Source organism: Pipistrellus hanaki, assembly GCF_964339955.1.
Source record: "Pipistrellus hanaki genome assembly, chromosome: 5".
Classification (NCBI taxonomy): Eukaryota; Metazoa; Chordata; class Mammalia; order Chiroptera; family Vespertilionidae; genus Pipistrellus; species Pipistrellus hanaki.
The window spans coordinates 74,840,267-74,856,027 of record NC_140507.1 but is presented as its reverse complement, the minus strand read 5'-3'; the positions used below and the strand labels follow the sequence as shown (position 1 = coordinate 74,856,027).

Here is a 15,761-nt window from a genome sequence, read left to right as displayed (position 1 = left end):
CTTCTTCTTCTTCTTCTTCTTCTTTTTTAAATACATTTTGTTGATTTTTTTTACAGAGAGGAAGGGAGAGGGATAGAGAGCTAGAAACATCCATGAGGAGAGACATCAACCAGCTGCCCCCTGCACACCCCACACTGGGGATGTGCCCGCAATCAAGGCACATGCCCTCAACCGGAATCGAACCTGGGGCCTTTCAGTCCGCAGGCCAATGCTCTATCCACTGAGCCAAACAGTTTCGGCCTTTCTTCCTTCTTTTTCTTCCTTCCTTTCTTCCTAATCCTCACCTGAGGATATTTTTTTCCATTGATTTTTTTAGTGGAATAGAGAGGGGAAGACAGAGAGAAACACCGATGTGAGAGGGACACATCGATTGGTTGCCTCCTGCATGCCCCCCACCACCACCACCACCACCAGGACTGGAGCCTGCAACTGAGGTACGTACTCTTGACCTGGACCCTTCAGGCTGCAGGCCGATGCCCTATCCACTGAGTGAAGCTGGCTCAGGCCTGTGCGGTTCTCTTTGCTCCAACACTGGTGACTCCCAGGCCTAGAAAGGTGGGCACTCCTCACCCTGGAGGGTTTCGGGGCACAGCTCCTCCATCTTCATAGAGGATGGTGCCAGCCGAGGAGGAGGGCTAAGGGAACAGGCCCCATTTAGAAGAGAAGATTGACACGAAAGTGGGGTGCTGAGTTTTTGCGGGGCATGCTGTAGCACTGTGCCCAGGCTGGGCACTATGCTAGGGAGGCAGCACAGTGTGAGCACAGGACTCGGGCTGCATCCATTGGGGCCTGGGCACTCAGGGGCTCTGCCACTCAGCGCGGGAGGCTGGCAGGCAGGGCTACAAGTGGCAGAGGCTGTGGGCAGCCAGCAGGGGCAAACAGCTGAGGCCCACAATGCCCAGGCCTAAGGGGTGGAGGAGGCGCCAGTGGAGGAGGATCACTGTGGTTGTGAGGGCTTGTGGGTGGGGCACAACTTTGGGGATCAAGGCCTCAGAAGGGGCACCGGCAGGGAGGGAGCTGGTCATGGGCTTGTTGTACAGCCTGCAGTGCGGGCAGACCCAGCGCTCCCAATATCTGCCGCCCATGGCTGGGTCCATGGTCCCTAGTCCTTCTGTCCAGTCTGTCCCTGAAGCTGCCCCCTGGGTAGGACCCCGTTGATGATTGACAGCGGGGAGGTGCCGGGCACAGGCTCAAGGGCACAGCCACACCCGTCATAGGCCTCCCTGCTCAGGAAGTTCCAGCATGTGCATGGGGGCAAGTCCATTTCCGCTTCTCAGCAGCGATCCACAGGATCTATCTATAATAGTCCAGGTCAGGCTTGCGTGGGGCGGGGAGGGGGTCACAGACACAGCACTGAGCTAGCCACAGGGTTCAGGGAGGGATAGTGGGCACAGGACCACTCACTACCCATGGCCGGGAACCTGGGTGGGTGTGTGTGTGTGTGTGTGTGGCTGCCCACCACCCGGCTGGACCACTGCAGGCCCAGGTCTGCCCGGCAGAGGCTCTAGGAGGTAGCTCAGTGCCCCAACACACAAGCCTTCTTCCCTTCGCAGCCTAGCTCCAAGGTGCCTGGGTGGAGGGTCACACGTGCATGGGGAGTGATGGCAGGTAGTCCGCCCCCGCCCCCTTCTTGGTCCCCGAGGGCTGTTGGCACCAGCTCACCACGTAAAGGACACAGATGCAGTCCCACTACCACTCGGTTCCAGGTGAAAGACCATGAGCGAGCAGGAGCTGCACAAAGAAAGCAGTGGCCCAGGCTGCAGTGACGGGAGACACTGGAGCCAGGCCCTCACCAGACGCTGCGTGTCCCAGGGAAGGAGGGGCTCAGTCCTTGTAAGAAATAGGAAGTGGCCAAAACCGGTTTGGCTCAGTGGATAGAGCCTCGGCCTGTGGACTGAAGGGTTTCAGGTTCGATTCCTGTCAAGAGCATGTACCTTGGTTGTGGGCACATCCCCAGTAGGGGGCGTGCAAGAGGCAGCTGATCAATGACTCTCATCGATGTTTCTCTCTTATCTCTCTCCCTTCCTCTCTGGAAAAAATCAATGAAATATATTTTTTTAAAAAGAAAGAAATAGGAAGTGGCCGTGAGCTGTGAGGCGCAATGCACTCGGCCTGTGTGGGGCGGAAGGAAGCAGCCTGGCGGCCCCTCGCCTGTGCATTTGGAATTTACTCAGCGATCAAAGGAGAAAGTCGGAAAGAGTGGCTGCCGAGAGCTCAGGGTCCTGCTGCCTGGGCCCCACCCACCCCACCCACCTGCCCTCCTCCCAGCAGCCCGGCCCTGGGTCCAAGTTGCTCCCAAAGGAAAGGGAGGAGAGAGAAGGGGACAGAACCTCATGCCCAGGGAGCCCCATTTCTGTGATCTTCCCCAGCACCCCACGGCTGGGCCTGAGCTGTCTCGGCAAAGAAGGGGTGCCAGTGTTCCCCAGGCTGGGGGGAGCCTCCCCAGGTTCACCTCTGGCAGCCCCCCCCCCCAAAGAGCCCCTTCCTGCCACTAAGGTGACAAGGAAGGACACATGGAGATGGGCGGCTCTCAGATGCTTTCCTTCTCTAAGCTCATGAGCGCCAGCTAGTCAGCCTCTCTGAGCTGTCCTTTCCTCTAGTGAAAGGGGGACGGTCCGCCCTGTCTCACAAGGCAGGTGAGACTGAGGAGGGTGGCCCTTCTGTGCTCCAGGATCTACTGCATCTGCCATTACAGCACCACGCTCAGGGAGGTGATCACCCGAGACCTGCTGCCTTCCTCCTCCATGATCAAGCACTTGAGCCAGGAGTTCGGCTTGCCCATTTCCCTAGAAGAGCTCACTGACGAAAAACTTTTGGCCAGCCTACCTCAGCAAACCTCCACCCTTGACCTGAGACATCGGAAATCCACCCTCAACTCTGAGATCCTCGCCCACCAGGCCAAGTACTTGCACTGGCGGAACCGGATGATCCTGGATAGAAAAGAGGAGTGCCGCAATCTGATCCAGGTGGGCACCCTCTCTGCTCTGCGGTCAGGGGTGCCAGCCTTTGCCCCCCCCCCCGGGCCATCCAGTCACGTGCTGGGAGATATAGGACCGGTGGCCACCTCCCAGATGGGCCATCTGCCTCTGGCCTGTACCTCCTCTCCTGCCCTGAGATCCCAGGCGGGTTGGGCAAGACGTGCTAGGTGCAGGGCTGGCCCACACCAGAAGCCCTCACTCATAGCCTGGCACACCCTGTCCTTCTGAAAGGCGAAGAGGAAAGCTCTTGACCTCGGCCTCAGAGTTCATCTTTGAGAAAGAACTGTCGTGTGTGTGTGTGTGTGTGTGTGTGTGTGTGTGTGTGTGTGTGATCTTAAGTTGCTAAGGGCGTGTTATCGCATGTCCAAGCAACACAGGAGATAAACTAAATCGTCATGGGAAAAGATAAAAGGAAGAGAGAGGAGACTGAGAAGCAGGTGAGGTTATGGGAGGCTGGCTGTTATGTGGCCTAATTGGCCAACAAGAACTTCCTTCACCCTTCACCAACCAAAATAGAAAAACAGCATCCAAGGTAGGACTCTAAAAGTCGTCACTTGTGGTCTGTGTATGAACCCACCTACCACATCCCCACACCAATCTCTATTAAAACAACAACAGCAACAACAAAACGTCCCTTAGGAGTGTGCACACTAACAAGTGAGTCGAGGTCACTTTTTTTTTTAACCTCCTTGAGTTAAAAAAAATTTTTTTAAGCAAAAGGTAGTTCTTTTGCTGAAGGTTTTTAGGCAACTGAAGGACAAGCTATTCTGCCCAGCCCTTAACAATTTAGAGTAAAACTCTCCCTCTTTGTCTTTGGGTCCCAGCCACCTTCCTCTCTGAAACCTTCTGTTTCACCTTTTATCTCCTTCCTCATTGCTATTTTCTTTCCATGTTTTTATTTTTCAACTATAGTTGATATACAATATCATGCTACTTTCTGGTATATAACAAAGGAATTAGACATTTGTATACCTTAAGAAGTGATCACCCTGTTAAGTGTAATGTAATACCCATCTGGCACCATACGCAGTTATTGCAATATTATTGGCTGTACTTTACATCAACATAACTATTTTTATAACTGGAAATGAATTGGATTTTTATTCTATTTCATTTCATTTTATACTATATATTTTTTTTTCCTTTTTACTCAATCACACACACACACACACACACACACACACACACACAACCCTACTCACTCTCTCCAGACAGCTGTCACCATGCTCTCTGTCTATGAGTCTGTCTCCATGTTGCTTTTGAGGTCGGTTTGTTCATTAGATTCCACACAGGAGTGAAATCCTATGGTTCTTGCTGTTTTTATTCACAAAGGAAGCCAACAGACCACCCTGAAGCTGTGGAGAGAAGAGGGTGATACTCCCCATGTATACCGCCACAGCCAAGGACCGGGGTCCTTGTTGCTTTAGTTTATGGCTCCCCGAATATTCCGTGAAAGCCTCCGGCCTCTCCCACGCCTCACCGTCTGAGCCGTAAACTCTGCCAAGTGCTATGTGTCCCAGTTCCAGTGGCCTTGGGCAAGTGCCACGTGCCTGGTCCAGTGAATTCCACTGTAGACAGTAAGGGGCCGTGCTGGATGGCCCTGGGGCAGGGTCTGTGAGGAAATGCCAGCTCCCATGTTCAGGAACGGAGGCCTGCACCTCAGCCATGTCCCAGGACTTACTCTGGGCAGGTAGCTGGTGCTGAGGGGCCTTGAGCGGATAACGCCTGGTGTGTCTGTCTTCAGAAAAACATCTCCGAAGCCTGCCAGGTGAACAGGAAGTCACCAAAGCTCGAGATGAAGTTGATTAGAAGCTCAATCCCTCCTACAGAGGCTGTGTATAACTATAGTATTCAGACCCTGAACTCCACAGAGCTGGCCAAGAAGAAGCTGTATCGTGAGATGGACAAGGTGAGTGAGAGGCTCAAAGAGTGGGAAGCAGACATCCTATCTAATAAAGAGGGAATATGCTAATTGGCTCTCACACTGTTGCAAAGCTGGTGGTGCTCACAGTCAATAAGGAGGGAATATGCTAAATGACTGTCACACCCTCAAAGATGGTAGTGCCCACAGTCATAAGATTGCGGTGCCAAGTCCCCTCAGCCCTGCCGAAGTCCCCCAGTCCCCTCAGCCCCCCAGTTGCTCAGGGCCGGCCTTAGATGCAAGCAAGCCTTGGATGGCAGCTGCCCAGCCATCCGAAGCCGCCCAAGGCTCAGGTAACCAGGGCTGGCCAAGGCTTGCGCTGCCAGCAGTGGCAGCCGCAGAGGTGTGATGGGGGCGTCACCTTCCCTGATCACCGGGTTGCCTCCTGCCCCTTAAGGCTCCCGGACTGTGAGAGGGGGCAGGCTGGGCTGAGGGATCCCCCTCTCCAGTGCATGAATTGTCATGCACTGGGCCTCTACTGTGCTTATACTCTGGGCAGGATAAAGGCCGTTGCCTGATCCCATAAACTCTTTCTGCTCTGACCATCCTGCCTGGAGCTCAGCAGCAGATCTCATGTGTGGGTGAGAGCCAACCAGCAAGGGGGAGTAAGCCAGGGCCCAGGTGCTGAGAAAGGTGTTCTGTTCCCATGCTACATGTCAGTCCTCCATGTGCAAGGGTGAGCCAAGGGGCCCTCATGGTAGATGCTCACAGCTGCAAACCACTGCGGGTCCCTCACCTCCAGGAGCAGGTGGAGGCTGCCCCTGAAAAGCAGCCATCACCCCAAGGCTAAGTCTAGAACTAGGCTTTCGCCGAAACCGGTTTGGCTCAGTGGATAGAACGTCAGCCTGCAGACTGAAGGGTCCCAGGTTCAATTCCCGTCAAGGGCATGTACCTTGGTTGTGGGCACATCCCCAGTAGTGGGTGTGCAAGAGGCAGCTGGTTGATGTTTCTCTCTCATTGATGTTTCTATTTCTATATCCCTCTCCCTCCTGCATAGAACTAGGCTTTCTGCATGTGGCACATTTAGACAAGGGCTACTCCTGTCACAGGGCACACTGCTGGGACACTCCCAGGGCCACTGCCCAGTTCAGGGCATGTATCAAGACTGTCCCTGTGCCCTCAGGGGTCTCTGACTCCAGCTTGGAAACCTGAGGCTGAGTCAGCCCCATCCAAGTCTGCCCCCGTCCCCCACCTCCCACTCCCCTTACCCCCTCCCCCCCCCCCCCACACACACACACTTCCATCCAAACGCGTGCCCCTCATTTCCAGGAGCCAGGGAGAAGATTCACGTATTCACAGAACTTCCTCTCAGCCATGGTGGAGCCTTGGGATTCAAAGGACGAGGAGAGAAAAGCCAAGGAGAAGGCCCGCCAGGCCTGGCTCACAACCAACGGGTTCCAGGTGACAGGTCTTCATAAGAGCTCCGCGAGCGACCACCACCTCGACCTGCTGCCCATTGGCGCCACCACAGAGCTGACCGAGGTTCCCAGAGAGGAGCGGGGTGTGGGGTGGGGGTGGGGGTTGTCCACGGGGGCCTTCCCCCTAAATCGCTGTTCCCGGTTTAGAAGTGGAGGGAAAACGCACTATTTGCTAACGTGATGAGGCCTGTGCTGGACCGAGACAGGTGGAGCTGGGATCATCGCCACCAGGACTTCGATCTGTACAAGAAGCCACCACCTTTCCTCAAGATGCCCGCTCTTCCGACACAGAACCTGGCCACAGGTAAGAGGGGAGACCCGGGCAAGGCCCAGCCTCCTGTCTGCAGGCAGGAGCCCCATGTGGCTCCCTATCTACAGCAGTATCCAGCCTTGTTGTTAGTCCTCACCCAGAGATATTTTTTCCTTGATTTATAGAGGGAGGGAGGGAGGAAGGAAGAAAGGAAGGGAGGGAGGGAGAGAGAGAGAGATATGTGAGACACACACCAATTGGTTGCCTCCTGCACACACCCCAACTGAGACTGGGATTGTGCCCTTGACCAAGAATCAAACCCATGACTCATTGGTGCGTGGGGCCAGTGCTCTAAACCATTGGGAAACACCAGCCAGAGCAGAATCCATTTTGTTTTAGATGCTCCCGAGAGGCAATCAGACTTCAGAATGAATCTGGCATCACAGGCTGAGTACCGGCTGGAATTCAGACCTGGATTCTAGTTCCAGCCAAAACATTAACTTGCCTTGTGGCCTTGGGGAGGTCCCGTCATTGCTCTGGGCCTGGTTTCCTGACTGTGTAAAGGGGAGTTGGAAGCTACACCTAAGGGCCTTCTTGAGGCTCAGAAGGTCTCCACGGGGACCTTTCCCCTCCCTTCCAGCTCCATATGCTGCCGTCTCCCTCTGGGAGGGCCTGGGGCCTCACTACATCCATCCCTTGGAGTCCTCTTGGCCTTCTTCCCATCCCTCTGTTTATAAAGACCTCTTGAGTCATTTATAGGTTGATAGAGAACTCAAATGTACGGGTTAACAGAGCCAGGATGTTTTTTCAGAGAAAAAGAGGTGGCTTTTCTGGCAACAAGGTTTGCCAGAGAACCCTTCCCCAGAAACCAAGAGGGAATAAGCAGGATGTGTTTCCTTCCTCCCTGGACTCCCTCCGGTCCCGGCTGTCACGCTGTGGTCCAGCCCAGGGACACCAGGCTCGCCTCGCTAGCAGTGCCCTGGGGGCTCCACTTCCCGCCCTCCCAGCACAGGTGCCCTGGGCGTCTCAGGCTGCCTGTGCGTGCTGCTGGGAGCATAAAACAAACACAGGCCCGAGCCCTCCCTCCCTGCAACATGTTAAAAAAAACAAAAAAAAAAACTTAGCCCTGGTTGGGTGGCTCAATTGGTTGGAGCTTCATCTCATGCGCCAAAAGATTGTGGGTTCGATTTCTGGTAAGGCCACAAACCCAGGTTGCGAGTTTGATCATACATGAGGCAACCCATCAATGTTTCTCTCTCCCTCTCTCTCCCTCTCTCCCTAAATATATCAATAAAAACATGTCCTCAGGTGAGGGTTATAAAAGGAAAGTTGAGAAATGGCAGGTGAAAAGGGGAGACTTGAACTGGTGACCCAGCCTTTTAACCTTAACTGGATGCAGAGAGACCCTATTGCTGACAAGGGACTTCCATGCCTCAAGGCCTATATGAAGCTCTCCCCGAGGGCCACCCAAAGGGGGTGGGGTCTTCGTACCCCCAAGCGTCCCCTGCAAAGCAGCTCCGCGTGCCTCCTTCCCGACGCTGGGTGAGGGGACACGTCCTCTTCATTTTGTGCAAAGTCCTCTTGAGGTCCAGGCGGCGGCCTGGGACACCTGCAGGAAGGGCAGCTTCGTTCTGGCCTCAGGGCAGGGGCGCGGAGGCAGGGGGTGCCTCCTTCCTTTGTGAACATTCCCTGGGCAGGTGCTCTGGCTGCAGCCTGTGCTCTGGCTTCGATGCAGGCCTCCCGCAGCCCTCTCCCCAGGCAGAGGTTTGAGAGCAGCCAGCAGCCCTGGCAGCCCAACCACGCCCAGAAACAGCTCGTGTCAACAGCTGTCCCTCTCCGCCCTCCCCCACGCAGCCCCACTCACACTTGCTCTGCTGAGGTAAGGTGAAGAGGTTCTGGAAGAAGCCAACAGGACCTGCCGGAACCCAGGTCGGAGGGAACGCTGGGATCACTGGGCCGTCGGGCACCCCTCCCTGGGGACTGATGTCTAAGCTTCAAAGAACTACTGGGCAGCTTGGCTGGGGTCAAGAGGCCTGGCTCCGAAGTCACCGGTCTTCGGTTCTAACTCCAGCTCTGAGCCACATGAGCTCCGTCCCAAGGGCAAAATACTCCACATGCCTGAGCCTCCGTTTCCCCCTCTGTGAAACGGGCACCATCATCCTCGTGGCCTCGAGCTCCTGTGGGTCGGTGCACAGAAAGCCCGGTGACCGCATGGCGCCTCCAGCAGGGTGAGGAGGACAGACACGGTGATGGCACTGGGTTTGGGCCCTGTCACTCACCCACCCTTCCCTGCCAGGTAGGAAGATGAAAGAGAGCGGTCCTGTGTCCTGACTGACAGGAGCCTCCGGAGCTGGCCGTGCTCGCCACACGCCGCAGCCACAGCCCCGCGAACCGGACCCGCAGGCCTGCAGGCCAGCTGCAGCATGGACCCCGGGCTTCACCCTCTCTGGGACCACAGCGGGGTGCCAAGGCCCTTGATTTGCCCGGCCCCTCCCACCAGAGACTCCTCCATGCCACCCAATGACCCCCTCTCCCCACCCCCACCCCTCTAGACCTCATTAAAGTGCAGTAGGATGAAGCCAACCAATGGGAGGCTGCCTGTGTGGGGCCAGGTGGGCAGGGGGTGCCAGGATGGGGGCAGGGTGGGGACAGGGTGGGGGCAGGGCGGGGAGGGCTCCCCTCAGGGTCACAGTTCAAGATATCTGCTCCCATGAAGCAGCTGGCCCCAGGCAGCACAGCTGCCCGGCCCTACAGGAGAGAGGATGTTGGCCACCAGCTTCAGGACAATCGGCTCCTCCATGAGGGTCTGGGAACAAGAGGCCCAGGGTGGACCCCAGTTACCTGGTCCTCCTCCCCCCTGCCCCTCCACCACATACACACAGTCCCACCCGGGCACACGCTCAGCCATATCCGAGCCTCACTTTATGCCTCAGGGAAGAGGGGCTCAGTTTGCCGTTCTCTCTGGGTTGTGGGAGGTGGGCTCATGGCTGCCTTCTGCTTTCCCCTCACTGTCTAGGATGGATTTAGGCAAGGGGCAAGGCAAGACCAGGTCCCAGGAGCCCAGTGTGCTGAGACCAGAGGCCGGTGCTTAATGCACCTTCAGCCGCAGAGCCTCCCAGATCACGTCCGGAGACTGGGCCCTGGTGGGGCTGCCCCTACCAAATGCAAGGAGCCAGCCCCTCTCCATCTGGGGGTGTCCGCCCAGCAGCGGTCCCACCCAGCCAGCCGAGAGGTCCCTGGAACAGGCACCCACGGCCAGCCTGCCTCCCCACCCCACCCTTTCATAAGAGTAAGATTTCCTTGGAGGCCTGGTCCCAAAGGTGGCCACGTGGTAAGGCATCGCCTCATAGATGCCGGCCCCACCTCCCTGACCCCCAGGTTGGAGGGCCTGCCACCCTCTGGACTGGCAGGGGCCCAGACACCTTCAGGTAATGCAGGTGTGACCCTCTCTGGTTTGGTCCTGGCAGGGGCCCAGACACCTTGCCAAAGCAGAGCAGCAATATCACCAAGACCAGCCTAAGAGATAGAGGTTCCCGAGCGTGCCGGCATGTTCTGGCAGCCAGAGGAAAGGACTCAGCACAGCACCTTCCCATGGCCCGGCCCGTTCCCCGGGCATAGGGCATGGCAGGGGCTCCAGGGCCCAGGCTACGTCCTCTCCACCTCCCCCAGGTCACCTCCCTTCCGGGAAGGAGCTATCCTACAGGCTACACCTGCTGGGCCCATTCCCCTTAACACGGGGGTACACAACGCAGATTCCCCGTCAGCCCCAGGTCAAGTCAAGGAGTCCCGAAGCCTCTGGCTAAGGTCTCCAGGGCAGTGGTCACGGTGTCCCAGGTCAGCTCACAACAGAAAGCCCATGACCCATGCATGACCTGAGCCCTGCTGCTGCTCCCCTGTCCAGTGCTTTACCACAGCACTACAAGGATGGCTAGACGGAGCAGAGTAATGCAGGCATTTTGCAGCCTGCCACAGTGTCCCTATCAGAGGAATTGGGAAGAACAATAAGAGTGACTAAGTCATCATAAAAATAATAGGAAACCGCTACTTACACAGTGTGGGGGCTCAAAGCATGGTTAGTGAACAATTCTCGTATTTATAGATGAGCTTCAGAGAAGCTGAATAACTTCTCTAGGCCACACAGCCAACTAGTGGACAGAGCTGACATTTGCACCCAGGGTTGTTTGATTGCAAAGCTCGCATTCACAGCTGTCACCCACCGCGGCTGGCCAGCACAGGTTATTCAGTTCCATCGTTAAGAGGCACTAATTGAAGCTTGAACCTAGGTTGGAAGCCCTGTTTCTCCCTTCTGACCTTTCCCTTTATTGTTGACAGACTATGAGAATGACCTCATTTTAAGATGCCAGCTGTTTGCCGAAAGCGGTTTGGCTCAGTGGATAGAGCGTCAGTCTGCGGACTGAAAGGTCCCAGGTTCGATTCCAGTAAGGGCATGTACATTGGTTGCGGACACATCCCTGGTGGGAGGTGTGCAAGAGGCAGCTGGTCGATGTTTCTCTCTCATCGACGTTTCTAGCTCTCTATCTCTCTCCCTTCCTCTCTGTAAGAAAAATCAATAAAATATATTAAAAAAAAAAAAAAAAAGATGCCAGCTGTCTGTCCAGCTTCTCACTCTGTCCAGCTTCTCACAAGGGCAGGGCAATCAGCCAGACAGGAACTAGAAACCAGAGATGATTTGTTTAAAAAAAAAAAAAATCACCCACTCACACCAGCAGACTTCCACCCCCTCCAGGCGGCTCTATGGAGGCACCTCAACCCCCTTCCGGTGGGGAGGCGGTTGGTGGTGATGTCAGAGAAGACTGTGCGGGCAGCCAGGACATGGATCCCTGGGGAGAGCCACCACCCATCAGAAAAGAGCAGGTCCACCCTCTCGCCACTGGGTGGCGTCAGAGGAGGCTTTCTCCAGCGCACAGGGCACCGGGGCGCCTCCCTACCCCTGTCTCCATGACGGTCACCTGAGACAGTGGTCGGCAAACTCATTAGTCAACAGAGCCAAATATCAACAGTACGACGATTGAAATTTCTTTTGAGAGCCAAATTTGTTAAACTTAAACTATAAAGGTAGGTACATTGTTATTAACTTAGAGTACTCCTTCAATCACACTGTATGCGCGGGCCCGCACGTGGTATTTTGTGGAAGAGCCACACTCAAGGGGCCAAAGAGCCGCATGTGGCTCGCAAGCTGCGGTTTGCCGAGCTGAGAGCACTAATAACGCAGGCATGCTGCTCCCAGGAAGAAAGCAAGAGGGAAGGCAAAACAGATGCAAAAGTCCGTGGAGTGTTTACTGAAAACGAGGTGTGGGAGAGAAAGGAGGAGATCTGGTTGCATGGAGGGGCCTGCACTAATAAGGACTACGGCTCCCTGAACTGCTGCTTCACGGCGGGCACCAGATAGATTTCTCTGCTGAGCAGGTTCCTGCTGGGAGCTAATGTCCGAGCTCTTCACTTTGGAGGTTCCTGGTTTTTGCTCTTCTGATTGATTCCCCCATGGGCTGGCACCTACTGAGCAGGTGCAGAATGGAGTTTGTGGCTTTCAGGAGATCCCTGCTAGCGTGGGCAGGTGTCCACCGGAGCCTGCTCAGAGAGGAGCTCTTTTGGGAGTGCCTGAAAAGAAAATTTAAACTTATCTAGGAAAAAGTAAAAAAAAAAAAAAAAAAAAACACACCAGCATTCCCATTGGTTTAAGAGAGACTCAGCCTGGCTCAGCACTGTCCCTACTATCAAGGTGTCCCTGGAACCCACCACTCTGCCACTAAAGAGAACCTCTCTCCCCCCACCCCCACACTGCTGAGGGGTTAATACAAGTCAAGCGGGGAACCTGGATGTTCACACTCCTGGTAATGAGGCAGGACCCCAACCCCTTGAGCAGTGTCTTTAACAACAGGGCCTGGGGACCAGGCTCCTGTCACTCAGGACCCCTGCTGGGACCTTGAGGTGCAGGAGCCCCTGCTCTGGGGCCCCTCCTGGCAGCCTGGCCCCTGTCCCCTGCAGTGGCCTGCCTTGGAAGGCCTGCCTCAACATCTGACCGTCCCTTGTCCTCAACTGCCGCGGGCTCTGGCACAGCCAGAGCAGCTGTTCTCTACTGTTAGTTGTCTGGTGCTGCCACAGCCAGAGGAGTCGACTTCCTGGGGCTGGCAAGCCAAGGGCGCATCCAAGTGCTAGGACCTGTGCCCTGCTGGAGAGAGTGAGAGCCACGGGCTCGGATGGGCATCCTGATCTTGGCCTGCCCTGTGCCAGGCAGGTGTCAGTCACCTCTCCTGTTCTTCCTGGGACTGGTCTGGCCCCACCCTCCTCGGGGACTCCCAGGGCGCTGGCCTCTCACCTGCCAGTTCCACAAGAGGCGGCTCAGCACCACACCCAAAACTACGGCTCCAGGCTCAGGCGGACCTGGGGCTAAAGCGTGTGGTCAGCCTGCTGTGTGGTCTTGAGCCAGTAACTTGGCTTCTCTGAGTCTCTACAGACCTCCGAGGCCGCCTGTGAGAACTGAGCACGCTGCTGCAGGTGAGGGGTGCGAACAGTGCCTGGTACTTACTGATCACGCCACAAACATCGGCCAGGATCACCTGTCCTGGGGCCAGAGTTGAGAGCGAGCTGGGACCAAGGCTCAGGGTTTTGCTCCATCCGGTGTGGAACACCTACAGGGGTTGGCGTCACCCAGTGGGAGGTTTGAGGGGTCAGGATCAGCTAGGAAAGGGAAGGCCACTAGGAGCCGCTGATGGTGTTCCTTCTACTCAATCATGAAGACAGGGACCCCCAGGGCCATGGAAGCAGGAAGAAAACCCTGCTCCCACCACCACTATGGGCGGCTCCTTCATGCTCTGCATCAGGATTTCTCTATGTGCCCTTTGACCCCACCGGATGTGGCTCTGACAGCTAGCCCTTGCCCTGTCCCTGGAGAGGGGGCGGGGGGAACTGGTCCCCTAAGCCAATAGTCAGCAAACTTCAGCTCGCGAGCCACATGCGGCTCTTTGGCCCCTTGAGTATGGCTCTTCCACAAAATACCACATACCCTAATTAAGTTAATAACAATGTACCTACCTATATAGTTAAGTTTAAAAAATTTGGCTCTCAAAAGAAATTTCAATCTTTGATATTTGGCTCTGTTGAATAATGAGTTTGCCGATCACTGCCCTAGGCAGAGGGGGATAGTGACAGAATGACAACAGAACCCTTTACATCTGCCTGGCCACCCTCAGGTCACTGGGCACCTTCCTGCAGCCTGAGCTGAGGCCCCCTTCCCCCACCCCATCAATACCCAAGGGCCCACAGTTGGCTGGACTTAACTGATCACGCACTTGATTCTGGCCTCCTTCCCTTGTGCTGCTCTATCATGGTAGGGGGAATTCTTTCACTTTGTGGGTGTTCCCAGAACTCTCCCTCTCTCAGACTCCGACTCCCCAGGGTCACTGGTTCTGCCTCTGGCCCCTGAGGGCTCCCCCAGTCTGTTGGATGCCAAAGGCTCAGGCTTTCAGTAAGTGGTACAAACTCTAGGTGGCGGCTCCTGGTAGAACCAGAAAACCGTCTGCTCCCATTGCCCGGCTGGCATGGACCACCTGCTCCAAAGATCAAGCCACGTGCACCACTTAGCCTGGAGTTCAGCATTCCTGAGAGGGGGCAGGGGGGCCGCTCCAGGGCTGCCTTGCAGAGTCGAAGTCTGTGGACAAGAAGTGCTGAACTGAGAGTGTAAGGGCAGCTTAACCCAACCTCTGCAGCAACAGGATGTCTGCTTGTCTATAATCAGCCTACCTCCCCCGCCCCCCCCCACCCACCCGCTTGCTGTACCGCATCCTGGAACAGTAAGTTTACAGAGGCTCTGAACCGAAGCCAAGTCTCCAGGTGTTAGCAGCTGGTGTCAGCCAGGGGTCTGTTACAACCTACTTTTCAGCAAAAAATAGAACATTAGAAACCATACAAAGACCCGAAAACAAGAAACAGAACCTAGGGCAGTGGTCGGAAAACTGCAGCTCGAGAGCCACATGCAGCTCTTTGTCTCCTTTGAGTGTGGCTCTTCCACAAAATGCCATGGCCTGGGTGAGTCTATTTTGAGGAAGTGGCATTAGAAGAAGTTTAAGTTTAAAAAATTTGTCTCTCAAAAGAAATTTCAATCGTTGTACTGTTGATACTTGGCTCTGTTGACTAATGAGTTTGCCGACCACTGACCTGGGGCTATAAAAGACTAGGTTCACAGCAGAATTGAGGGGCTCAGCTTTGGGAACTGATTCCCTGAGCCAGAACACCCATGTTTTGAATAAAGGTGAATTTCTGCAACTTCCGAGTGCTTAGTGGTCTGTCTTTCCGTCTCTCGGTTACTCTGCTGGAGCAGGAGGACCTCGCTGGGCAGGGAGGGGCTGGGAAGCCCCCATGGGTTTCCCAGCTTCAGAGCTGGGCGATGAGGAGGAAGTGGTGGAGGGGAGGATGAACCTCAGAAGCACAGCTGGTTTGGGGGAGTAGTGGGGCCTCAAAGAAAGAGACCACATGTGGCCAGAGCCCTGACCTAGAATCAGTGTCTCCTTGCTGAGCCCATGACAACAATGAACTAGAAACAGTAGGAGGGAAGGTGGTGTATCAACATGCTGGTCAACTATTGTGAATGTGTCTGATCTGTTTAAACCAAACACCAATTATTATACGTAGGAGATTTTTGGCCATGACTAGCGACCAAGAGCCCATTCAAAACATGTCAATCCGAAGAGGCAATTGAAAACACTGCAAGCCACTTGTTGCTTGCCATACACTCATTTATTCTCCTTCAACAAGTTAATGAACAATCAGAAACTGATCTATCCGTTCAGCGGCAATGAGAGCTAACAAAAGCCCTGGCCTGTGTGTCTTTCTTGGCCTGTAGCCCCTGTTTGCTCCCAACTGTTGCATCAGAGCAAACCTTTGCTCATGGATGCTCTTTCTCTTCAGGGGTGAAGGGCGTCTGGGGACCCTGTGGCATCCATGCAATGGCGCCGCGCACCCCAGAGAGACTGAGGGACACAAATGTGGTTTTCCAGTTTGGTGGTAGGCAGGGATAAGCCTGCTAGCTTGTCTTCTCTTTGAGTGTGGCAGCCTAGTGGACTTGTAAATGTACTGACAGGCTTACAGTCACATGTTTATGTACAAAAGGCTCCTCTTCTTCCATCCAACCCATCACAGCCAATAATTCAGGGTGATAGAATACATCGCATCACCCT

The 15,761-nt window shown here is 55.1% G+C and overlaps 1 protein-coding gene across 1 annotated transcript in view; it reads left to right on the top strand.

Annotated features, from left to right (window-relative positions):
• Positions 1–9,102, top strand: part of CFAP92 (cilia and flagella associated protein 92 (putative)) — a gene marked incomplete at its 5' end in the record, with an annotated part of 29,732 nt that extends 20,630 nt beyond the window's left edge. Inside the window, 6 exons of the mRNA XM_084885348.1 lie at positions 406–434; positions 2,672–2,966; positions 4,723–4,887; positions 6,169–6,381; positions 6,465–6,621; positions 8,864–9,102. Coding sequence (XP_084741474.1) covers positions 406–434; positions 2,672–2,966; positions 4,723–4,887; positions 6,169–6,381; positions 6,465–6,621; positions 8,864–8,898 — 894 coding nt within the window. The 3' untranslated portion in view covers positions 8,899–9,102. The remainder of the gene's footprint in view (positions 1–405; positions 435–2,671; positions 2,967–4,722; positions 4,888–6,168; positions 6,382–6,464; positions 6,622–8,863) is intronic.
• Between the last annotated feature and the right edge of the window lie 6,659 nt (positions 9,103–15,761).